Source organism: Pinus tabuliformis, chromosome 6 (genome assembly GCF_031772625.1).
Source record: "Pinus tabuliformis cultivar Carrire ecotype Pingquan chromosome 6, CPIR1, whole genome shotgun sequence".
NCBI classification, from domain to species: domain Eukaryota; kingdom Viridiplantae; phylum Streptophyta; class Pinopsida; order Pinales; family Pinaceae; genus Pinus; species Pinus tabuliformis.
The window spans coordinates 295,829,929-295,855,828 of NC_142292.1; the positions used below are offsets into that span (position 1 = coordinate 295,829,929).

General features: G+C 41.5%; 1 protein-coding gene across 3 annotated transcripts in view; it reads left to right on the forward strand.

The window, feature by feature from the left end:
• The window catches only part of ASG3 (SNF2 domain-containing protein / helicase domain-containing protein), a 380,591-nt gene that overhangs the window by 57,793 nt on the left and 296,898 nt on the right, over nucleotides 1-25,900 (forward strand). For all 3 annotated transcript variants that reach the window (XM_089415440.1, XM_089415438.1, XM_089415443.1), the window contains one exon: nucleotides 1,746-1,880. In XM_089415440.1, coding sequence (XP_089271566.1) covers nucleotides 1,746-1,880 — 135 coding nt within the window. The remainder of the gene's footprint in view (nucleotides 1-1,745; nucleotides 1,881-25,900) is intronic.

Below are 25,900 nucleotides of genomic sequence, written 5' to 3' on the forward strand. Positions count from 1 at the left end.
AGATTTCAGGGATGTTTTGGGAAGGTTTTAGGGATAATCCAAGCATATAGCTTCAGTTTTGACAATCATGGACATTGATGATTGAACAATATGATCATTTTTCCCATTCATTTTTTTTGGAATGCATTGAATTTTTTTTTTGTTGTATTTGCAACTCAAAACATGTGTTTTGTATGATGGGTTTCATTTTGGATTTCTGGTGATTCAGATATTGTATTTTCAATGGTAAAATTACAAAAAGCAGCTTCCATGTCAAGAAAACGGAAAATACAATGTTTTAAAGGGCTGATCCTTGTGGTTATTTTTCTTGTTTTTTCACTTTTTTGGATCATCTCAGCTTTTATATATTGTATGTGGATTTTGAGGACTCATTCAAGTTCAGTGCTTCCATCATCCCAACCCCCAGCATTGTGAAAACGATCAGATAGTAGTGAATTGGATTGGGTACTAAATGTTTAAATAAATTCTTATTCAATCCCTTAATCTGAAATATGAATTTAATGTCTTTAGAAAACCAAAGTATTTTATAGTGGTTTTCAACACAGTTGTAAAAGTTTACAAAACCTATTGAAAAGGGGAATGCCTTTTATGTTTAACATATTCATCATTAACAAGAAACACGAGGAAAAAAACTACTATAAAGACAGTTCTATGTGTCAGATTGTTCATGGACCTTATTACAAATCTAAAGTAGTTACACTTAAGTTTCCTAAAGCTAAAGCTCATGTCTAGTGCCCAATAATGAAATGTCATTCAACCCTTTTTAAAATTGTTTGAGATTTTAATTGGCGAGTGTAAGGTCTGTGCATAATACTATAAAGTATAGCTTGTTTTGCTTACAAGCTTGAAACAACTACAAATGTTCTATATATATATATAAAATTGCCATCCCCTGAAAATTTGGGGGTGCCTCTAGCCGTTTCGGGGACTCATCCCCCCATCCCCAAAACCAGTGCAATATATATATATATGGAGTTTTGAGCTGTGCAAAATTGTCTTATTGTAGATTTGATTTTCAGCTATTATTCTCTTCATGGTTTGGTAATGTCCAACACTTACATGTCCTGCTTATTTGATTTAAGGCTGAGATTGTGAAGTGATTTAACATATATCTTGAAGATGAGGGGGGCAGATTTACTGCTGTAAATTCTGCTGCAATAGTGTTATTTCAGATCTGTTATATACATGGGAAAGTGTGCGTTAAGGGCTGAAACTTGTTGACATATATTTGGTATCTATGGTCTTGGATTTCCTAGTGTATTAGGGAACAATGTTGATGTGAAGTGAAATATTTTCTGCTATTTGCTGCTGTAATTTGTAATTCAGTTGAGCTGTAAGGTTGATAATTCACAGGGATTACATCCATGGAACATCTAAAGACTTGAAATTTCTAAATTTACAAAAGAAACCTAAATTCATGAAATTTCTACAGCATGAAACAAAGAGGAAATGAATTTGTAGCTTCAGTTTTGATGAAATCTTGCTAAGTGAATTTAGTTCATGATAATATTTTTTCTCAAAGTTTGAAAATGCTAGTTTAATACTCATATTTAATTACAAACCTTTGAACAATGAGTAGGGGAAAGCCTATTCATTTATTCTGGGTCTTAGCTGATTGACATGTAAGATTCGATTGTTGTACCATTGGACTAAATTTGTATCTGAAATTGATCACTTATCTTGTTTGGCTTTTTTCTTATACTCATTGGCTGATATGGTGATTTTCATGATGTTTGTTTTGGCAGCGTGATCAACTTCTACCCTTTGATGTTTTCTTAACAACATATGACTTGGTAGTATTGGATGCATGCTTTCTTTCTCATATTCAATGGTATTATACAATCATTGATGAAGCTCAACGAATCAAAAACCCTTCCAGTGTAAGTAGGGATTTGACTTTATTTCTGATTTATATGTCAAGTTTCAATGTAGCCATGTATGGATTAGTAATAAAATTGAACAAATAATATCAGAGATTCTCACATGTGAGGAAATATCATATCATTCAATGGTGAACCATTTTTCCCTGCTTCTTAGAAGGTACATGGAAATATCATATCCTTCAATGATGAAGCGTTTTGCTTTTATTCTTAGGAAGGTACATTTTGTCTGAGTCGAAAACTATAGCATACTTTTGTAAAGCATCTTCCAATCTAGAAACTTCAAGTGGATAGTTTGTATTGTATAATTTGATTAGTGCATATCCTTCATCTTTGGAAAATCAATGCTTGAATGTTAATTTCTTAGGATCACTTTCTTTTCTGAAATCAGGTTTTCTGATAATCATAAAAAAAATTCTACTTCATCTATCCTCGAGCATGAAATTTAAAAGACTTCTTGTGAGTATCTAAACCTTTAATCCATATTTCCCTCAGTTCCCTTTTGTCTCCCATTACTGTGTTCTGCGTGTATCTAATTTGATGGAGTTTATAAATGAAATACACAAGCTGAAGTACTTAATGGGAGCATATTCTGTTGCAATAAAGCACAACAATATATAATTATTGATATTGAGTCTAAGACCATATATGTCGTGTTGCAATTCAATGTAGTAAGACCATAGCTTAAGGCTCGGAGGGAACTAATATTACTGGTTATATAAACAGTAGAGTGATTTTGACCTAAGGGTTGTCTTCCATAACACAAGGTCTCTCATGGGGACTGTTGCTGCACAAACTAGCAGACCTAGTTTGTAGGCTAAAACTAGAGGGCACAACAACACTTTGGGACAAAGGTTCACTGTGACCACAACCTAAGTCACTTTCTCTTCCCTGTTTTTCACCGACAGGAGGAGTCCTAGTATTCCTCACTTGTGATAGATGTCTTTATGATAGGCTTGAAGTGAGGCAAGGTGGCTCATTCAATGGGAAGGCTCAATCGAAGTGCAAGCTTTGGGAGGAGCTAGCAATGCTTTCCATGAAAAACCCCTTGTAATATATGGCTACATGAGACCTAGGGTTGAGATATATTCTAAAAAATGGGTTCATCCATTGTCAAGGTAGTTAAGAGAAAAGGCTTTGTATGATGTACTTCAACAACTAGTTAAGCATAAACCTTCAAGAAATCCCCAAGTCAAGGCAACGTCAAGGGTTCCCACTTCGTGTGATAGTTAGGGCATCAATTTATTTGAAATTCCACTCTCAGAATTTGTTCAAAACTTGTTAAATTATGGTATGTTCTATGCTTAAGAGCAATTTATTTCAAGTTTTCTTATTAGCCCAATATCAATTTCCAGAATTGCAATCACATCAACATGATAGTAAAATGCAGATAGAACATAAATGTAAACAGTAGAAGACAAGCCAAGACAAGAGACACAAGATGTGGCACCAGCCAAGGACAAATCCCAATGCGGGGAAACCCTTGATCAATTCTTCTTATATTCTTCAATAATTCAGCAAAGAAACCCTTGTACAATTTCACAATTCTGTAATTTTATGACAGCAGCAACTAAACCCTAACCAGCAAAGTCAAAGCTGGTCAAACAGGTCAACAATGACCTCAAGTCAACCTCAGTCAACTCGACCTTCAACGGCAATGATAGGCAGCCCAAAACAGTCCAAAAATAGTGGTCAAACTGCAGTCAACAAAAGTCAAAGTCTGCTGGTCAACCCTTGACAGTCAACGCTGGTCAATGGTTGGTCAAACAGGGGTCAACGCTTGCTGTCCAGAACTGCGGCTTGCTTGGAAGAGACTCCCCACACTAATCCGCAGTCAAAGATACCTCCTCGCTGGTCAATGCAGTCAAAATTCAGCCCTGCTGCTCCACGGTCAACCCAAAGTCAACGCTGCCTTAGATCAGACCTGCGTCCTTCCTTCTTCCCATGTGTGAGTGATTTGCTCCTCCTATGGATACTCAATCAGACTAGGGGAGTGAAGAATGAGATGATGAGATGATGGGAATAATGCCTCAAGGTCTCCTCCTTTTATATGCCACATTGAGGATAAGCTGGGGGTGTAAAACACTGTTTTGCTTGCTGGCCGACCTTGACAAATTGTCAAGAAATACAAATAAATTCATATCTCCATGAATACATGTCGGAATCGGATGATTGTTAGATCAATCCTACACCTCTCGATGAGAGGAATCCAAGAAAAATATCAGCTGCCATAAATAAGGTGACCCACATGGAGTTTGGCCCTAGTTTTCAATTTTAACTCTCCCTCTCAACTAGGGAGAACTTCATCTGCTAATCCATCTGTCTGTTGGTACTATCTCTGCCATCAATGCACTGCTCTGCTCTGCTGAACTATGAAGAAGAAGTGATTGAGAATGTATCATACCATCCTCTACTGACCCGAAGTCAGTCTGAGATAAAAGAGAGTGTCCAATAGCAATTTTACTGACCTGAAGTCAATCCTAATGAAGGGAGTGTGTCATACCACTCTTACTGATCCGAAATCAGTTCCAAAAGAGAGTGAGTTATATCACTCTTACTGACCCGAAGTCAGTTCCAAATAAAGAGTGTTTCATACCACTCTTATTGACCCGAAGTGAGTTCCAATTGATCCCAGATCAATGTCATCCTAGCATAGGGAGTACGGTAGATACACGATGCGTCCATCGGTACTACTATGGTCCCTATCCTCATTTCCCTATTCATTGGCCAGATGAGAGGTTCTTCCCATTAGTCCTAGACTGCATGGGTAGGATGTCTCAGTAGAAGGATGAACCACTCTTCCTGCCTACATGTCGCCATGGGGTATCACAGGGAAAACTGAACCACTCACCCTGTACATAGCAAACCACTAGGGGAAAGGTGAACCACTCACCCTATGGTTGCTCATCGCTCCAAGAAGTACCCCAAACCCCTCGGAGCTCCCAGAGCTCAATGTATATATCATATAGGACCTTAATAAGAGGGTCTCTCCACGACTCCTAGTCATTCTCGGAAAGTCAAGAATTTGACCTTTCCCAGGGGCTCAGAATGTCGACGACCTGCTCATCAGTCCCAATATGATGGAGCCTTATTGCTCCTCGTTGTACCATATCCCGGATAAAGTGGTACCTGATATCGATGTGCTTGGAGTGATCATGAAATACGAGATTCTCTGATAAACGAATCCCACTCTGGTTGTTGCAGAGGATCACGGTAGTATCCAGCGTATGACCAAACAACTCACTAAAGAGCTTCCACAACCAGACATCTTCACAGGAGGCCATACTCACAGCAATGTATTCGGCCTCAGTGGTGCTCAAAGCCACTGACTTCTGCTTCTTGTTCATCTAGGATATCGAAGTAGAACCTAAAGATAAACAACACCCGAAAGTGCTCTTTCGGTCCACCACACTGCCTGCCCAATTAGCATCGGAATAACCATGTAGCCTCACATCTCCGACAAAGTATCTGAATCCATGAGTGATTGTGCCCCTAAGATATCTCAGAAGATTCTTGGCACCAATCCAATGTGAGTGATGAGGCTCAACCATATATTGGCTCAACGTGTTCACTGCAAAACATATATCCAGACGAGAGTTCACCAAGAACATCAATGCTCCTATGAGTTGACGATACTCAGAAGCATTTCCCAACACAGGTCCGACAGCACTACTACATAACTTCTTGAAGTTAAGCTCCATCAGGGTAGTCACGGGCTTGCAGTCCACCATACCAAATCTCTCCAATATCTTCACCACGTATTTTCCTTGAGATAGGAAAATTTCTCCTGGCTTTTGCCAGACCTCCAGCCCTAGGAAATAGTGCATCAGTCCTAGGTCCTTCATCTCAAATTTGGAAGCCAACTCCCTCTTACATTTGTGAATGAGAAGGTCTGCACATGTTAGAAAGAGATCGTCAACATACAACACTAGTATGAGAGGCTTATCATCTTCAACCTTAAAGTAAAGGTTTGGATCAGCTTCACTTCTAGTGAATCCTAGCTTCATCAAATAGTTATCAATCCTCTCATACCAAGCTCGGGGTGCTTGCTTTAGCCCATAGAGAGCTTTCTTCAACTTGCATACATGAGATTCCTGATTATGAATCTCAAACCCCTCGGTTGTTCCACATATACTTCCTCTTTAATCAAACCATGCAAGAACGCGGTCTTGACATCCATCTGATGTAGGTTCCATCCTTGCGAAGCAACAAGGGCTATGATTGAGCGGATGGTAGTGTATCAAGCAACAAGTGCAAATATCTCATCATAATCCACACCTTCCTTTTGAGAGAGGCCTCGAGCAACAAAGCGAGCCTTGTAATTTTCAGCACTCCCATCAATTCCATGCTTGATTTTGTAAATCCATTTCGAGGTGACAATTGTTTTGTCCTGGGGTCTGGGGACCACATCCCATACATCATTTTTTATGATGGACTCGTATTCTTCATTCATAACATACTTGATGCTTTACTACTTCTTCGAACGATGTAGGCTCATTTTGAATGATGGTGCTCATAATGGTCAAGTATCCCAGATACCTAGTTGGCTTCTTGCTTTCACAGAAAGTCCCTCTGGGTGCAATATTTCTCTCGACATCTTTAAGAGTACCCCTAAGCCATGAGGGCCTCTTCCTAGAGGAAGAAGGCTCTTGCAGAGGGGGATGAATAGGATCCATAGGTTCTTCAACATCGAGCATCGATTCATCTTCCTTTTCATCTGACTTCCTGGTGTCAGCTTCTTTAAGGAAGATTGTCAACCTTGCTAAGAGCCATATCTTCGTCAAAGGTGACATCATGACTTATATTGACTCCTCTTTAACCAGCCACATAGATTCTATAGCCCTTAGAATTTTCGCTATAGCTCATAAAGATTCCCTTCTTTCTAGATGCACGCAATTTGCTTATTTTCTCTTTCGGCACATGAAAATATACGGGACTTCCAAAAATTCTAAAATGAGAGACATCAGGTTTCTTACCAGTGAACATTTCTTCGGGAGTCTTGGAATCCAATGCTTGATGAGGGCATCGGTTTTGAACATATACGATGGTATTCGCAACTTCGGCCCACAGAAACTTCATAAGCCTTTGATCATGGAGCATGGCACAAACAACTTCCATAATTGTATGATTCTTCCTTTCAGCCACGCCATTCTACTCAGGAGTGTATGGTGTTGTGGTCTCCTTCTTAATGCCAACTTCTTTGCAAAAGTCATGGAATTCATTGGATTCATACTTGGTCCCATTATTAGTCCTTAATATCTTGATTCTTTTCTTGGTTTGATTCTCGATCAAGGCTTTGATGTGACAGAACTAGGAGAACACTTCATCCTTCTTTTTAAAGAAGTAGATCCAAGTCTTGCGAGAATAATCATTTGTAAAAGTAAGATAATATAGATATCCTCCCACAGAGTTTACAAGCATCATACCAGATATGTCGGAGTGGACCAACTGCAATATATCTGTAGTCTTGCTATTACTTGAGGGGAATGGTCCCCTTTTAAGCTTCCCTTCGGCACACCCCGAACATACACCTTCAAGCTCTACTTTGAACTTAGGCATCCCTGTCACCATCTGTCTCACATCGGGTAGAGCCTTATAATGAAGGTGGGAAAAACTTCGGTGCCATAGTTCAGACTGTAGAAATGTGTCGCAAAACATGACTCCCAATGAACTTCCTCCAACTTGATATAAAGAGTCAACCCGAAACCCAAGAGTGAAAGCATCTTTAAAATTCTTTTTCCAAACACGTACCTTTCCATCGATGAATGCTACCTTGTAGCCTTTATCTTACACTGTCGAAATGGACATCAGGTTCTTTTTGAGATCAGGTACATATAAGACTTCTTGCAAATGAATTGTGTTACCCTGATTTAATTGAAGAGTAACATTCCCTACACCCTTTACAGTATAGGTGGAATTGTCTCCAAGAATAATCTCCAAGTTTGTCTCCTTCTCTATCAGATTAGTGAAAGCTTCCTAATAACTAGTGAAGTGCCTTGAGGCACCACTATCAATAAGCTAATTGCCCAACGAGTCCAGAGGAGAGGTAGTGGAGAGGGCCAATATCAGATAATATTCATCTTGCTTATTATTAACAACATTTGTTTCATACCTGGAGTTCCTTGCTTTCTTGGGGGGTTGACCATTCCCTTGATTTCCCGCATTCCGCTTTCCTTTGCCATTGAACCTGCCATTCCTATGATTGTTGTTGGAGTTGCCCTTGGAGTGGTATTGATCGTCATCATGTGATGTGTCCTTTCTATTTGGACACTCCCTCGCCTAGTGGCCAAATTTATTGCAAACGAAGCATCTTCCCTTCTTTCCAACCTTCGATCCGGGCTTTCCTTTGAAATGACCTTTAGACCCAGAATTATTTCTCCTTTTGGCATGAGAGGAGAAAGCAGTGGGGTTGCCTTTGCTTGAAGGCATTTCTTGCTCCACAATCCTTGTCTCTTCTTGAATGCATTTCGACATCAATTCTTCAAATACCGGAATTTGATCATTGTTGAGAAGAGTGGTTCTAAATATATACCATTTGGATGGGAGCCCTCCAAGGGTAGTGATAGTGAGTTCCTTGTCAGGAATGACTTCTCCAATCGATAGAAGATCATTCTTGATCTCAGTGATCCTTAAGAAGTAGGATTGAATATCCTCGTCCTTGCCCTTCTTAATATCCTTTAGCGTATTTTTGAGGAACAAAACTTGATTTGCATCACTAACTTTAAACAAGCTTACCAGTCTGTCGTAGATCTCCTTGGAGGTGTTCAACTTGGAAATGTAGGCCACCAGACGCTTGTCAATTGAGTCTCGGATAATCTTCTTCGCTTTGACTTCACCCTTAGTGTACTTGTTCTTTGTAGCAGCTGGTGCATTTGATGGAGGCTCTAGAATTTTGCCCCTCATATAGTCCAACACTTCTTGCTCTTCCAATGTCAGATCAAGAGACATCTTCCATCCGTGATAGTCAGATTTCTTACAGAGCTTGTCTTCAACTAGGAAGTGGGACGAGGAACCCATGAGGCCTTTTGAACTTTCCAACTGTCTTCGGTGATTGCTCTTTCACTCTTGCTTGGGCTTTGTCTTCACCTCACCTCTGATACCATGTTAAATTATGGTATGTTCTATGCTTAAGAGCAATTTACTTCAAGTTTTCTTATTAGCCAAATATCAATTTCCGTAATTGCAATCACATCAACATGATAGTAAAATGCAGATAGAACATAAATGTAAACAATAGAAGACAAGCCAAGACAAGAGACACAAGATGTGGCACCAGCCAGGGACAAACCCCAATGTGGGGAAACCCTTGATTAATTCTTCTTATATTCTTCAATAATTCAACAGAGAGAGAGAGATTGTACAATTTCACAATTCTGTAATTTTATGACAGCAGCGACTAAACCCTAACCAACAAAGTCAAACCTGGTCAAACAGGTCAACAATGACCTCAAGTCAACCTTAGTCAACTCGGCCTTCAACAACAATGATAGGTAGCTCAAAACATTTCGAAAATAGTGGTCAAACTGCAGTCAACGAAAGTCAAAGTCTGTGGTCAACCCTTGATAGTCAACGATGGTCAATGGTTGGTCAAATAGGGGTCAACGCTTGCTGTCCAGAACTGCGGCTTGCTTGGAAGAGACTCCCCACACTAATCCGCAGTCAAAGACACCTCCTTGCTGGTCAACACAGTCAAAGTTCAGTCTCGCTGCTCCACGATCAACGGAAAGTCAACGCTGCCCTAGATCAGACCTGCGTCCTTCCTTCTTCTCATGCGTGAGTGATCTGCTCCTCCTACGCATACCCAATTGGACTAGGAGAGTGAAGAACGAGATGATGAGATGATGGGAATAATGCCTCAAGGTCTCCTCCTTTTATATGCCACATTGAGGATAAGCTGGGGGTGTAAAACACTGTTTTGCTTGCTAGCCGACCTTGACAAATTGTCAAGAAATACAAATAAATTCATATCTCCATGAATACATGTCAGAATCAGATGATCGTTAGATCAATCCTACACCTCTTGATAAGAGGAATCCAAGAAAAATATCAGCTGCCATAAATAAGGTGACCCACATGGAGTTTGGCCCTAGTTGCCAATTTTAAAAAAACTGGAGGATGCCTAGAGGAGACACAAATGAAGAAACTTGTCTAGATGGAATCCCAAAATTCATCCTCCCTAAAATTTTGCACCAAGCCCTAGAAAATCTCCTTATCCTTAGAGGGATGAAGAAAAGAGGAAGAAAAGAGGTGAAATAATGATATTTCATTGAGTTAATGTGATCACCAAGGATCTAGGACCAGTGCTTGGCTATTGGGAAGGTTGGAGTCAAAATGATCTCGATTTAGGGAACTTTGCTCTTCAAGGAGGCCTAAAGAAGTAACTATGCGAACTATGGATGCAACTACACAACTTTAGACTTTTATAGTTTGATAACAAAAGTTATGGAGTTTCAAGGATGCAAATGCACATTATCGTCTAGGAACATTCATTCATTCTTTGTCCAATGAGTAACACATGCAAAATTTTTCAACAGTTTCAATGATTCCACTAATTCACATTAATTAGGGCACATTATTTCACCATAAGAAAATAATTCCATTCATTAGACACTTATTAAAACAGAAATATACCATTATATTGCACTTACAAGACAAAGAAGAGTATATCCATCCACAATCTTGCCAAAGAGAAGCTCCAAGAGAGATAGCGAAAACTTTCCACACATCAAAATGCATTTAATCATCCAAATCGTTCGACAAATTGCAGGTCTGAATTCTTTAGATAGAGATATCTCAAATCCAAGTGATGATGTTCAACAAATGAGGTTCATTTCTAGTTTATATGAGCCTCCAATAGTTCAAATGGGTGTAATTAGCCTAATGAGCCCCTAAAAATGACTATAATGTGCAAAATAACAACAAAATTGGTGACAAGCCCACCAAATAGCTCCAAAATACAATACAAGCCCTCCTAATGAGGCTGAAATGATATAATCATGGTGCAAAGGGCTGTTGGAATGCCAATATATGCCCCCCATGTGCCGAAATGAAGGAGAGGGCTCTCAAAATCGTGACCAAGGGGTTGGCCCCTTGGTTTCCACGCAAATCATCTATGGTGCTCCCAAGTGGCTGTGGGATACATTGAATGGTCTCGTGGGTCTCCAACTGGGTCAAACATGTCGATACTCCATCCATAAGGGCAAAAATGATGACACAATCCCTCCCATGTCTCCCCAGGTGAGGCAAAACCCCATTTAGGCCATGGATCATATGCGAAGTGTCTGGTGCAAATATGTGGCTGGCTGGGCAATGTGGTCCAAGTGCATCATCATCTCTGCATGAGTGGGGCACGAGCAAGCCAAATGTGGTGTTGAAGGATCCCATGGTGTAGCAATTAATGCTCTGCTATGGAGGAGGCCCATGGCTCTCAACACTCACCCTACAAGTGCCATCATGATCCTCTGGAGGGCTTGGATCCCGTATAGGGAGACGAAACCCAAGGCGAAGACCCACCTGCAATCCTGTATAAGATCTAGTGTGTCTCCTCACCAATGTTTTTAAAACCGGAACCGGTGACCGGACCGGTCCACCTAATGAACCGGTTTACCGACCGGAATCGGTCTAACCGGCACTGGTTTGGTCTAAACGAACCGGTTTTAAAAAAATACATTAAATAATTAATTTTTAATGAAACAAAACTATTTTTAAGATGTAAAACCATGATTCCAAGCCAATAGAGACAAAATATGCAAAGTTTGCTCATTTATATACCATGCAAAGGTGAATATATCAAAATGGCACCGAGTGCAATACATATCATTGACAAAATAGCAAAATACATAAGAAATGAGGCTCTAAATGGCCTATAAAGTCCAAAAACAATGCTGCAAGCTATGAGGCCATTGGCCTACTACAAGTCTACAGTGTACACATGATCAATCATCAAGTCCATCACCACTACTAGACACAGGATCATCATCAGGAGCTACATAGACATCATCTGGTTCAGAGTCTGAGGATGCCTCAGCCTGATCTGCAACATTAGTATCAATGCCACGAATGACAATAGAAGTGGACCTAATGGAAGCACGAGTTTGTCGACCTGCACGACTAGTGCCTTCCATTGGTTCCTTGCCTTTCCTTGATGCCGCTACTGATCCTGGTTCTGATGCCGCCACATAATCTGCCTCATCCCCCGCTAAAGCCATGTCGATATCAAAATCAGCCTCAAACATAGGATCTTCAGTCTCCTCCACCCATTCTGATGTTGGATCAATATCGTCCAACACAATGGGATCTAGATCAGGTGATTTGCTCATCATTTGGTTCCTCCTCAGTCGAAGGTTGTATTGCACAAAAACAAGATCATTTAACCGTTTTTGTTCCAAACGGTTTCTCTTCTTCGTGTGTATGCGCTCAAAAACAGACCAATTGCGCTCACAACCTGAAGCACTGCAAGTTTGACTGAGGACTCTAATTGCAAACCTTTGCAATTGAGGACACTGGCCACCAAATGACTCCCACCAATGTGCTGCAAAGAAAAAGACAACAATTAGTAACTTAGTTTATAATTTGAATTGTAAAGAACGTAAACAATTTTAACTTGAAATGAAAAACAAAATGGAAATTGGAATTGCTTACCTGGTTGGTCCACATCTCTTGCCATCTTTGCCAAGTTTTTGCCAAAAGTACCACTTGCCATATTGAAAATAGTAAGCTGTCTATGTATTTCCAACTGGTCTACATTGTTAGGGACCATGCCTTCCAAGCAATCAATCAATCCAGCTCTGACCTCCCCATCATGCTGATCTCCTAGCCGATTTTTATAGTGATACCTTGGGTTCAAAAAATACCCGGCTGCATGTATAGGACGATGGAGTTGATTGTTCCATCTGTTATCAATGATCTCCCATATACGGCCATATTTAGCTAACCTGTCCTTGTAAGCTGCCCGTATCTGCTCCTTTGCCTGATCCATAGCTTCATAAATGTAGCCCATGGCCAATCTTTCCCCATCCACCAACCTGTAAAAATTTCTGTTTTCCCACCCCGGTTTTCAGTTTCTCTTTATTTCTCCCATGTAGTTAAATGCCCATTCCCATAACCATACATTTAACAGACTGAAAAAAATAAATATTGCTGAAAACACAAATTCTGGAAATTTTTCAGAATGCTGGAAATTGCAGAATTAAAAATCAACAATCAAAAACAGCCATTAAAACACATTAAAACATTGATATTTTTGGTCAACTTGACCCTGGAAAAACCCCCTACAACTCTTGGGGAAAACCAGTTTGAGAGCTCTTCTTTATTTCTGAAAATTGCCTTTTTACAGTGAGAATTATTCAGCAAAAAATCAGCAAGCAAATTTACAACTTATCTCCTTTCCCGTTCCTCACAGCAATCTGGAAATTATAGCAAACAGGACAACAATAAATGCTGTACGACCTCCGTTTTGTGTGCAGAAAAATCAGCAAACTGCTCCTCGATTTTTGTGCAAAAATCTGCCTTTCACTATGTGCTGAATCAGCTGTACAAATCTGCTCAACTGCTGCCTTGGAATGTGTGCCAAGATGCTGTCTCCTTCTCCTCCCTGCTCAGAAATCTCTCTTGCTCTCTTGCTCTCCTTCTCCCAATCTGCTCATGAAAGAATGAATGACCTTTTCCTCCTTTTCCTCCTTTAATATAACTCCAAGTGACTTTTGGGTGATCTCTAAATCCAATGGCTGAAATAGATTTAGATCAATGGTTGAGATTAAATGCTCATTTAAATCTCACTTTCTATTTTTTAATTCACCCTACTTTAATAAAGACCCACTTAGTCATTTATTTCCAAAGTCACTTTTCCTTTCTAATTTTTCATTTACTTTAAAATTAGACTTAGTAACTTTATCACTTAAAGTCACTTTTAAATTAGATTTAACTTTATAAAATTATAAAGTCACTTTAGGAGAAAAATTAAATTCTTTTGGACACTTTTCCCTAGGCCAAAGATCAAAGCCTAAGGGAACCACCTGTCCTCCGGTACCAAATTTCAACACTCCCTCTTACCGAGGAAGGTGTTCCTCACCACACCCATCTTGTCCCTGAAGTAGACATGCTTGCCCTGTGGTAAGGCTTTGGTAAGAATATCTGCAACCTGCTCATCAGTGGAAATATACTCAAGCTTCACAGCTCCCTTCTGAACATAGTCTCTGATGAAATGATATCTGATCCCGATATGCTTTGACCTGTCATGAAATACTGGATTCTCCGTGAGTTTAATGCAACTCTGATTATCACAGTAAATCACTGAAGGTCTCAACAGCTGACCAAATAAGCCAAACAACATCTTGCGAAGCCAGATAGCCTCACAACTAGCTAGACTGGCTGCCATATACTCTGCTTCCGGCTGAACCATGACACTACTGCTGAACCCAACCCAAAACAGCACCCTGAAGTGTTCTTCCTATCAGAAGCACAACCTGCCCAATCAGAATCAGTGTATCTTGCCAATCTCACTCCATCTCCCTGCCTGTAGTCCAGACCATAATCCACTGTCCCCTGCAAGTACCGCAAAATGTGTTTTGCAGCCACCCAGTGAACCTTCCTAGGCTCACACATAAACTGACTCATCGTGTTGACTGCAAAACAGATATCTGGTCTAGTGTTGACCAAATACATCAAGGAACCAATCAGCTGCCTGTACAATGTGGGATCCACCAACTTGGAATCCGAAGCATGAAGCTTCTTCCAGTTGGTGATCATCGGTGTCGACATGGGTCTACAATCCTCCATGTGGAATCTGCTAAGGATGTCCACAATATACTTCCCCTGCCCCAGGAAGAAATGCCCCTCCTCCTGCCACACCTCCAAACCCAAAAAGTAATGCATCAAACCGATGTCCTTCATCTCAAACTCCGCCGCAAGATCTCTCTTGCAGTGCTCTATGAGTCTCTCTGCACCTGTAATGATCAAGTCATCCACATACAGCACCAGAATGAGAGGCTCCTCACCAATCACAATAAAGTAAAGGTTCGGATCTGCCTCACTCTTTGTGAAACCCATCCCCTGCAAGTATGCATCTATCTTGGAGTACCAAGCTCTGGGAGCTTGCTTCAGGCCATAAAGGGCCTTCTTCAATCTGCACACATGGGACTCTTTCCCATGCACGTCAAAGCCCTGTGGCTGCTCAATGTACACCTCCTCCTGTATGAAGCCATTGAGAAATGCGGTCTTCACATCCATTTGGTGGATCTTCCAACCCATCTCTGCTGCTATCGATATAATGGAGCGGATCGAAGTATATCGAGCCACAGGAGCGAAGGTCTCCTCATAATCAACTCCCTCTACCTGGGAGAACCCTCTAGCCACAAACCTCGCTTTGAATTTCTCAATGTTGCCATTTGCAGCATGCTTTACCTTGTAAAGCCATCTGGAAGTAACCACGGATTTTCCCTCAGGCCTCGGCACCACCTCCCAAACATCATTCTTCATGATAGAAGAATACTCCTCCTGCATGGCCTCTCTCCAGACCTGCTGGCTAGCTGCCTCCTCATAGCTAGAAGGCTCAGAGTCAAGGATGCTGGTAACCATCGCCATATAGCTACAAAACCTCTCAGGTGGTCTACTCTCTCTGACCGGCCTCTTCGGCTCAGCAACAGATGTGGCATCTCTCAAGGTGTCCTGAAGCCACTTGGGCTTCCTCTTCCCTGAGCATGCTTCTCCCATAGGAGAATGAAACTCCTCCTCCTCATCACCATCAGTAGCCTGAACTCCTGACTGTCTGTCTGCTGTCCTCCTGCCTGCACCTGAACCTGTAGAAGCTGAGGTACCGTGTGAACTGTCCATCAGTGGACTCCCTAGTGAACTGCTCTGTGAACTGCTCTGCATGCTACCCGGAGCACCACCCCTCTGGCTCGGCGAGCCACTGCTCACTGATGGACCTGACATCCTCATGGATGTACCTCCGGATCCTCCTAATCCCTGCCCACTGGATCCCTGTGACTGACTCAACTGCTGCTGAGGGTCTGGCTGATCCAGATACTCTAACTCCCGTGACCTCCTAAAGGCCCTGTCCTCCTCGAACTTCACATCCCGTCTGACAACAACTCTCCTCTGTGCAGGGATGTAAATCCGAAAGGCCTTTGAGGTCTCACTGTAGCCCACAAAGATACCCTTCTCTGCGGTGGGCTCTAGTTTGGTCCTCTTCTCCTTGGGTATATAGGAGTATGCAATGCATCCAAAGATATGAAGATGACCAAGATCAGGCTTCTTCCCAGAGAAAGCCTCCTCCGGAGTCATGTGCCCCAAGGCACGATGCGGACTCCTGTTCTGCAAGTAAACAGTTGTGTTGCAGGCCTCTGCCCACAAGAACAATGGCAACCCCTGATCATGTAACATGGCTTTGGCAGCCCCTATGATGGATTTGTTCTTCCTCTCCGCAACCCCGTTCTGCTGGGGGTTGTAAGGAACAGTGAACTCCCTCCTAATGCCTGCCTCCGCACAATAGTCAACAAACTCTCCAAGGGTGTACTCTCCTCCATTGTCCGACCTCAAGGACTTTATCTTTCGACCTGTCTGAGTCTCCACAAGAGCTCTGAACTCCTGAAACCGCTTGAAGACCTCACTCTTGGTCTTCAAAAAATAAATCCAGGTCCTCCTGGAGTGATCATCAATGAATAAGACATAGTACTCATATCCACTCAAGGAAACATGAGACATCCGACCGCTCACATCGGAATGAATCAAATCAAGTATCCCCGTCGCTCTGCTGTCACTGCTGGGAAAAGGGGATTTGGCAAATTTGCCCATCGCACAACCTCTACAAGTATCAAAGTGATCAGTACTGAAATCTGGCACACCTGTAGTGATCTCCCGCAATGTCCTCAAGGGTCCATGATACATATGTCCCATCCTGCGGTGCCAAATCTCACGCAGCTCAGAACTGCTAGCTCTGCTGTCGGTACTACTGCTCAATGCCAAAAGGGGTTGGAATGCAAACTTGTACACCTTTGCATGGCGTACACCTATCACTCTAGCTGAATCAGCTGGAGTGCCCCTGGGATACATCAACACCTGTCCTCCCCTGAACAGTACCTCATATCCTCTGTCCTCCAAAGCTGAGACGGATATGAGGTTCTTCCTCATCCCTGGCACATAAAGAACCTCTGACACCTTCAAGGGAGGTTTGGACTCCCTCTGAAATGTCACTGTCCCCACCCCGACCGCTCTAACGACTCTGTCATCACCGAGTACTACCTCAATATCAGTACCACTCTCTGAAAGCTCTGAGAAGTACTCACAGACTCCTGTCATGTGACGTGAAGCCCCACTGTCCACATACCAGATACCTGTAGATGCTCCGCTAATCGAGGGAAAAGCATGCTCCCTCTGAACCTGTGTGGCAGGTGATCCTGCACTAGAGGACTCACATGTAGTGAACGCAAACTCCTGGTCAAAACGACCTGCAAAGTCCTCAATCTCTGCTGAAGCTGTCACGTCCTGGTTCTTCCCCTTCTTCTTCTTCTTCTCCGGACACACAACTGCATAGTGTCCCATCTTCTGACAATTCCAACACTTCACCTTGGAATAGTCCTTCTGTGTGTTCCCCTGTTTACCTTTACCTTTGCCTTTGCCTCCACCATCGCTTGTGGAAGCCTGCTTCTTCCCTTTGCCTTTCTTGCCTCCTGCCACCAGTGCTACGTCCTCATCCTGCTCAACTGGCTTGGTTGCCCCAAGCTGTCCTTTCCTGATCTCTGTCTGAATGCAATCATCCCAAAACCTCTCCCATGTGGGAAGGGTCTCACGTGCACAAACCCCATCAGCAAAGTTCAACCATGAACGGGGGAGGCCATTCACTGCAATACACACCAACTCAGTGGATGGAATGGCCTCTCCAATCGCTGCCAACTCATCTCTCACATTGGTAATCTTTGTGAGATATCCAGCTGCACTATCATTACCCATCTTAATGTTCTTCAGCTTCTCCTTCAGGACCATCTTCCGGTTCTCATGGGTACTCTGGTAGAGATTGGACAATGCTGGCCACATCTCATGGGCATTGCTCTTTCCTCTCACATGATGAATGCAATGGTCTTTGATTCCGTCTAGAATCAGCCTCTTACCCTTATTGTTCTTCTTTTTATACTCAGCCAACTGAGTAACATCAGTGGGCACAACAACAGGGTTCTGTGCGGTATGCACCATGATATCCTAGACTTCTGCCTCCTCAAAGATACTCTGCATTCTCTCCTTCCAAACGCTGTAATTTATATGCCCATCCAGCCTATCCTCCACCCTCAATCCCAATGACATCCTGCTGTCCTAAAACTGAAAAATAGCACTGCTGTAGTAAAGATAAAACTGCTGTTTATGAAAAAATCAGCTTGCTGGAATTTTCTGAGTGAAAAATCAGCAACTGTAATTTTTCCTTTTGCTGTCCCAAACTGCCCTTCAGCACTCAAGTTCTGATACCATGTAAAAATTTCTGTTTTCCCACCCCGGTTTTCAGTTTCTCCTTATTTCTCCCATGTAGTTAAATGCCCATTCCCATAACCATACATTTAACAGACTGAAAAAAATAAATATTGCTGAAAACACAAATTCTGGAAATTTTTCAGAATGCTGGAAATTGCAGAATTAAAAATCAGCAATCAAAAACAACCATTAAAACACATTAAAACACTGATATTTTTGGTCAACTTGACCCTGGAAAAACCCCCTACAACTCTTGGGGAAAACCAGTTTGAGAGCTCTTCTTTATTTCTGAAAATTGCCTTTTTACAGTGAGAATTATTCAGCAAAAAATCAGCAAGCAAATTTACAACTTATCTCCTTTCCCGTGCCTCACAGCAATCTGGAAATTACAGCAAACAGGACAGCAATAAATGCTGTACGGCCTCCGTTTTGTGTGCAGAAAAATCAGCAAACTGCTCCTCGATTTTTGTGCAAAAATCTGCCTTTCACTATGTGCTGAATCCGCTGTACAAATCTGCTCAACTGCTGCCTTGGAATGTGTGCCAAGCTGCTGTCTCCTTCTCCTCCCTGCTCAGAAATCTCTCTTGCTCTCTTGCTCTCCTTCTCCCAATCTGCTCATGAAATAATGAATGACCTTTTCCTCCTTTAATATAACTCAAGTGACTTTTGGGTGATCCAAGTGACTTTTGGGTGATCTCTAAATCCAATGGCTGAAATAGATTTAGATCAATGGTTGAGATTAAATGCTCATTTAAATCTCACTTTCTATTTTTTAATTCACCCCACTTTAATAAAGACCCACTTAGTCATTTATTTCCAAAGTCACTTTTCCTTTCTAATTTTTCATTTACTTTAAAATTAGACTTAGTAACTTTATCACTTAAAGTCACTTTTAAATTAGATTTAACTTTATAAAATTATAAAGTCACTTTAGGAGAAAAATTAAATTCTTTTGGACACTTTTCCCTAGGCCAAAGATCAAAGCCTAAGGGAACCACCTGTCCTCCGGTACCAAATTTCAACACAACCTTAGCACCTTAACAAGGGGTTCGGTAATTTTCACAAGCTCTACAGACCTTTTTCAAAAATAAGTGTCTAACACTTTCTTTTTGGTGTCTTTTCCATCTGGTCTACGAGCCCACTGAGATTCAGACCATTCTTCAGAGGAAAACATTTTCTGCAAGTTTTTATGTTGACCATTGAGACATTGCAACGTGAGGAAGTGAGTTGCAAATCTCGTAATTGCAGGCCTAACAAGCTCTTTGCCTCCAGTGTGTTTCCTCATTAGGTTCAATACCCATGAGTGGTTGTAAATGTATTTTGTAATGCACTTGGCATGCTCTACAGTGTTTTTTACCCACTCCACTTTGCCTATATCCTCAAGCATGAGGTCTATGCAATGTGCAGCACATGGAGTCCAAAATATGGTCTTATATTTGGCCTCAAGCATCTTTCCATCAAGAACATAGTTTGAGGCATTATCAGTGATGACCTGCACAACATGCTGCTCCCCAACTTCCTGAATAACGTTATCCAAAAGCTCAAATAGAAGGCTTGCATCCTTTACCTTATCAGACATCAACTGATTTCAAAAACATGGTTCCTTGAGGGCAAGAAACAAGGAAATTAATGATAGTGCGGTTCTTTCCATCGGTCCATCCATCTGACCTAATGGAACAACCTGTTTTGAGCCATGACTCTTTAAACTCAACCAAATACTCATCAATGGAAGATATCTCTTTTTGCAAAAGAACTCCCCTCAAGTCATGCATACTAGGGCCTTTGAAGCCCTTTCCTGCAGCCATAACAGAGTCCCACATAGCTTGGTAATAAGGTGAACGAGCAGCATTAAATGGGATATCTGAATCATACCACCATCTAGCAATGTATTGGTGAGAAGTTTCTTTGCATTGTTTTTTCCAATGTTGATCCAAAGTGGGTTGAGAACTTGGCTGGGAGGAAGTGGGATTAGATTTAGAAGAGGCAATGTTGGCAGAAGATGAGAAATAACTTTGGATGTTTGCTCTCTTTGTTCCTTTTGATGGTTGGCCAACTCCAACAGAAGGATGAACATAGTGAAAGGGGTCATTGGTGGAAGGGATAGAAGTGGAGTCTTGAATCTCATAATCATCATACCCACTCTCTTTCATGGCTTCTATTAATTCCCTCTTCCTTGCAATTTCATCTTGGATGGCCTTCTCCCTAGCCTTATCCTCATAAAATTTTTCAAGCTTGGCAATGTATTCTGCCCTAATAGGACCTAACAGTTCTTTTGGTGCATCACATGGCTTTACTTGGCCTCTTACCCCAGCCAAGTGTTGTTTCAACCTAAGAATACCCCCACCTCCAATAGATTTATGGCATAATTTGCATATCATTTTTCCATCAATTACATCACAATGAACCCTTGCACTGTCCTTTCCTTTTGGAGCCATGTTTGCTTGAAATAATAACAATTTGGAAAGAAATCTGCCATTTAAAAAAAAATTGCAGCTAAGCAAAATGGAAAACCAAAGATAAATGTAGAAAAACAAATGCACATGCAAGGCTCAAGCTACAAAATTTGATAGCATAGAGCTAGAGAGTTTATAGCATACATGATAGATCATAGAAGTGAGAAGTTTATAAGTATAACACATTAAAAAAAAGTTCATGGACAGCAGACTCAAATGAGGAATTATCAAGTGCAAATCCTTACCTGGAAATGCAAACTAGCTCCCTTAGCCTCCTCTTGAAGATGGCAACTCCACTGACAGCTACACACTATCTCCAAAATAGCTCCAACTCCAACTCCAAGATGACTACTTCAGCAAAAACTCCACACTCTCCAAGCTCACAAACAAACTCACAAACACTCACAAACACTCCAAATCAGTTGTGTGAGACAAATGAGAGTGAGAGGGGTTTCTTATAGCTTGGAGAGGGTGTTTTTGGAGGGAAAATACCTTTACCTCCCCCTCAAAACCCCTAAACCACAAAACAACTGCGCTTTTTTTCATTAAACGGTGGGCTTGCCATAAACCGATCGGTTTAGGACGGAACCGGCCGGTTTGATACAAACCGGCCAGTTCCGTCCTAAACCGGCCGGTTTGATACAAACCGGCCAGTTCCGTCCTAAACCAGCCGGTTTTTACCGGTTAGGGCCAAATTTCGGGCAAACGAGGGAGCTGACCGGGTTTTCAGGCCGGTTCGGACCGGCCAGCTATCTAACCGGCCGGTTTGACCGGTTACCGGTTTTTGTGAGCGGTTTTTAAAACACTGCTCCTCACCTTCCAGTACAATTCATTAGTGTAATTGAATAAATAAGCTTACAAATCAGGGGCCCAAGTGGACACTTCATAGTGGCATGCCCTTCCAAATGGGCTTTGGAATGTACAAGTGTCCCCAGGTTCAAGAGGAAGGTTAATAAAGGACCCTATTAGGTGGTTTCAACCTCTAAGGGAGTGACAGGTCCATAGTACATCAATCAAATAGTCGGTGTCATGTGAAATAATGGCGAAATGGGGTGGGGTAGCAGGGAAAGCTCCAAGCCACATGCCATGGTACAAGGTTAGCCATAATGGGGAAGCCCACACATGGTTTTATACATGTAGGCAGGAGAAATCGTGGTACATGAGTTAGCCCCGCCTATGTTTTTCCACCCTTCTTCATATGCGTTTTGCCTTTTATTGTTTTTTCTTTCTTATAATTGCTTGGGGCTCTAGGGAATGAGAGCATGATGTGTATGATATAGTACTGTTTACCCCCTTAAGGTTGGGGAGTTCTTTGCCCACCATGGGTTGGGACAATCATGGATTCGTTAATGATGCAGGGGGCTCATATAGGGGCCTTAGGAACCAGGGTGATGGCCATAATGATAAGGGGTAGAGCTTATGTTTGGCTTTTGCCCACGCTCTAAAATTTTATGTCCTGACCATCTTTTGCATTTTATGGTACATTTCCTGTTGAGGGTGGTCAAATTATGCTTTTAACTTTATTTTTAGTTGCATCAACCTCTAGGGCATCGTTTTAGGCTCAACCCAAGGTGTGGGCAAGGGGAGGGTGAGGCTAACTCCTTGTGGACCTTGTTACCGCTCAATCTAGCGGGGAGGTCCTAGGAGGGTTTCCAAAGAAACTACTACTAGACCAAGTGACAAAAATGAGACAAGGGCCCACTGTCACCTCAGTCGATGTCTCCTGCTCTTTACGGACTTTCGCCGATGGGAGGAGTCCCTGTATGGGGGAAATCACTTGAATGATAGGGTCAATGGCAACGTATAACATGATTTCCTAGGCCCATTCAAAGGAGAGGCTCAATTAATGGTTCAATTACTTAAAGAAAAGCTGAAAGGTTTCCCAAGAAAGACCTATGAAGGATGACCTCGGGCTTAGGAATATTTAAAAAATGATGAATGCCTAAGATCAAAACTTCCAAATTCTGACACTTGTGATTGATGTGTTTATACTAGGATTCAAAGTGAGGCAAGGATGCCTCATTCAATGGAAAAATTCAATTAAAGTGTGAGCTTTGGGAGAAGCTAGGGTGACTTTGCATGAAAAACCCCTTGAGAGAACACTATAAAAGACCAAGGGTTATGAGATATATTGTGGTAAAGGCTTATCCAATGATCACCTATAGTTAAGAGAAAAGGTTTTGAATGATGAACTACAGAGTGCAAACCTTAACGAAATCCCCAAGTCAAAGCATCTTCAAGGGTTCCCTCTTGGTGTGATAGCTAGGGCATGAATTTATTTGAAATTCCACCATCGGAATTCGTTCAAAACTGGTGGATGCCTAGAGGAGACATAAATGAAGAAGCTTTTTGGGACAAAATCCTAAAATTCCTTCTCCCTAAAATTTCGCACCAAGCCTTAGAAAATTTCCTTAGGGGATGAAGAAAAGAAGAAGAAAAGAGGTGAAAGAATGTTATTTCGTTAAGTAGAGAAAATTTTAGGGGCAAAATTTCGCAAATAGGCTATTTTTTGGACATTTCTTGAAAAAATTATTCGCCAAGTTCACTAAAAATTCCCCTATTTTTTACATACATATGATTAAATGGATGAAATTTGCTAAAAAATTACCAATTTTAATAGTAAATTACATGTTTTTTATTGAATATTCACCTACATTCTATATGTATGATTTTTCAAACTAGAATAGTCACCTACAATACTATATATAGGAAAAATAATAAATCCTTAAAAAAATACCTTGTTTAAGTTAATGTTATCACCAATGATCTAGGACCAATGCTAGGCTATTGGGAAGATTGGAGTCAAAATGATTAAGGTTTAGGAACTTCGCTCTTCAAGGAGGCTTAAAAGAAGCAACTTAACTACTAATGGATGCAACTATACAACAACTTTAGACTTTTATACTTCAATATGCAAGCTTTGATGGAGTTTCAAGGTAAAAGGTGCACAACCTACCCTGAGAAAATTTGTTCTTCTTGCCAAAATGAATAACATATGCAACAAGCCAAGATTATGAGTGTTTCATAAATTCGCATTAATTTTAGGGCACAAGCAAAATCCAAGCATAGCGTTCCATACATTAGACGCAAATTATCAAGAAATTCGCATGAAAAGTGCACTTACATGACAATAGAGTATATCCATCCATCACATTTGTAAAATAGAAGCCCCAAGAGAGATAGCGGAAATATTCTGCACATCAAAATGCATTTAATCATCCAATTCATTCCACAAATTGCAGGCCTGAAATCTTTAGGAAGATATATCCCAAATCCAAGTGATGATGAATGAGAGAGAACACCTGTCTTATATTTATACAATCCTCTAAGGGGTTCAAATAACCCAATTTAGCCTAATTATGCCCCTATAATAAAACAATGTAACAATACTTTTGGTGACAAGCCCACCAAATAGCTCCATAACATGAATAATTAGCCTCTCAAGAGGTCCGAAATGATAGAAAGGTAGCTATAAGGGTCATTGGAAGGCCAAATGAAGTCCCTCATGTGCCATAATGAATAGGAGGGCTCCAATAACAATGATGAAGGGGGTGGCCCCTTGATCTCCAAGCAAATGACCTGTGGTGCTCCCAAGTGGCTGTGGGGGCACAAAGAACATCCTCATGGGTCTCCAATTGAATCAAACAAGCCTGTGCTCCATCTGTAAGGGCTGGAACAATGATGCAAGCCCTCCCTTGTCTCCCTAGGTGAGACAAAACCCCATCTGGGCCTTGGATCAATTGCCAAGTGTGTGGTGCAAGTGTGTAGCCAATTGGGCAAGGTGGTCTAGGTGCATCATCATCATCGAACAAGTGGGACACGAGCAAGCAATGAGTGGTGCTGAGGATCCCATGGCGTGGCCATCTGCTCTCTGCTATAGTGGAGGCCCATGGCTGTCAACGCTTACCCTATAAATGCTATTAAGATCCTCTAGAGGGCTTGGATCCCATATAGGGAGACAAAACCCCAAGATGAAGACCCATCTGCAAGTTGAAATATGTAACTAGGTTTGGTTTTCATAATGATGTGTAATCTTGATTTTATGTAATTGATGTAAAAAAGAAAAATAAAATTATTTATGACATGCTTGAGTCATGGGTTTCATGTTCAAGAAATTTTTATTTTAGAGTTGAAGCTCCCATTGTGAGCTATTAGGTTTGGTCATTAAGTCATAAAGTAAATTGAGTCAATGCCATGTATTGAAGACCCATTTGAGCAAGTTACATATTGTAAAAGAGAATTTATTTGTCATAAACCCTCCAAGACCTCGTCACAAGCACTCATTCAAGTAGGCCTTCCAAAGAAGCTAGAGATTATTCTAGAAAGAGAAGTCAGGCTAGACACAATCATAAGTTGATTTATTTTGCATGGAAACTACTATATAAAGGAGGACTTGGCCTCACTTGAAGAGCATCCAATCAAGCCTCTGAAATCAAAGAAGAAGTGCGAGAAACACTAGAAGGAAGCCTCTCATCTAGCACAGGGAAAGAGAAGAGGAGGGAAGAATTTTTGGCATTGTTTTTAGGTCATCTTCCTCACATGTGTGACAAAAATTAGGGTTTCTGCAATAAGGTCATATCAGTCTGTGAAACAGTTATTACCCCCTTAAGGTGGCGTAATTTATCGCCCATCGAGGGTTGGGATGTGCATGGGTTACTTTAATGATGTGGGGGCACTCATGGGCCTTAGGAACTAGGGTGATGGCCATAATGATAAGGGGTAGAACTCATGTTTTGGCTTTTGCCCACGTGCTAATTAATGGCCTATCCATCTTTTTCATTTTATGATATTGTTTTCTTTTGTTTCTTGCTTGTGGCTATGATATGCTTTTTAGCTGCATCAACCTCCAGGGAAACATTTCCAGGCCCGACCTAGATATGTGGACAAGGGAAAGGGCAGTGCCAGTGCCTTGTGGACGTAGTGGACATGTGGACCTAGATTAGGAAAATGATGAAACATGGCTTGTAATGTGCAGAGGGGAGTGAAAAATGTGGAACAAGAAACTGAGACTACGCTACCAAAATCGGGGTTCCCAAGGCACTTCCTGAAACCATAGGTTAATAGGGGAGATCCCACGAGACTAGAATTGAGGATTAACCCCCCAGTTAA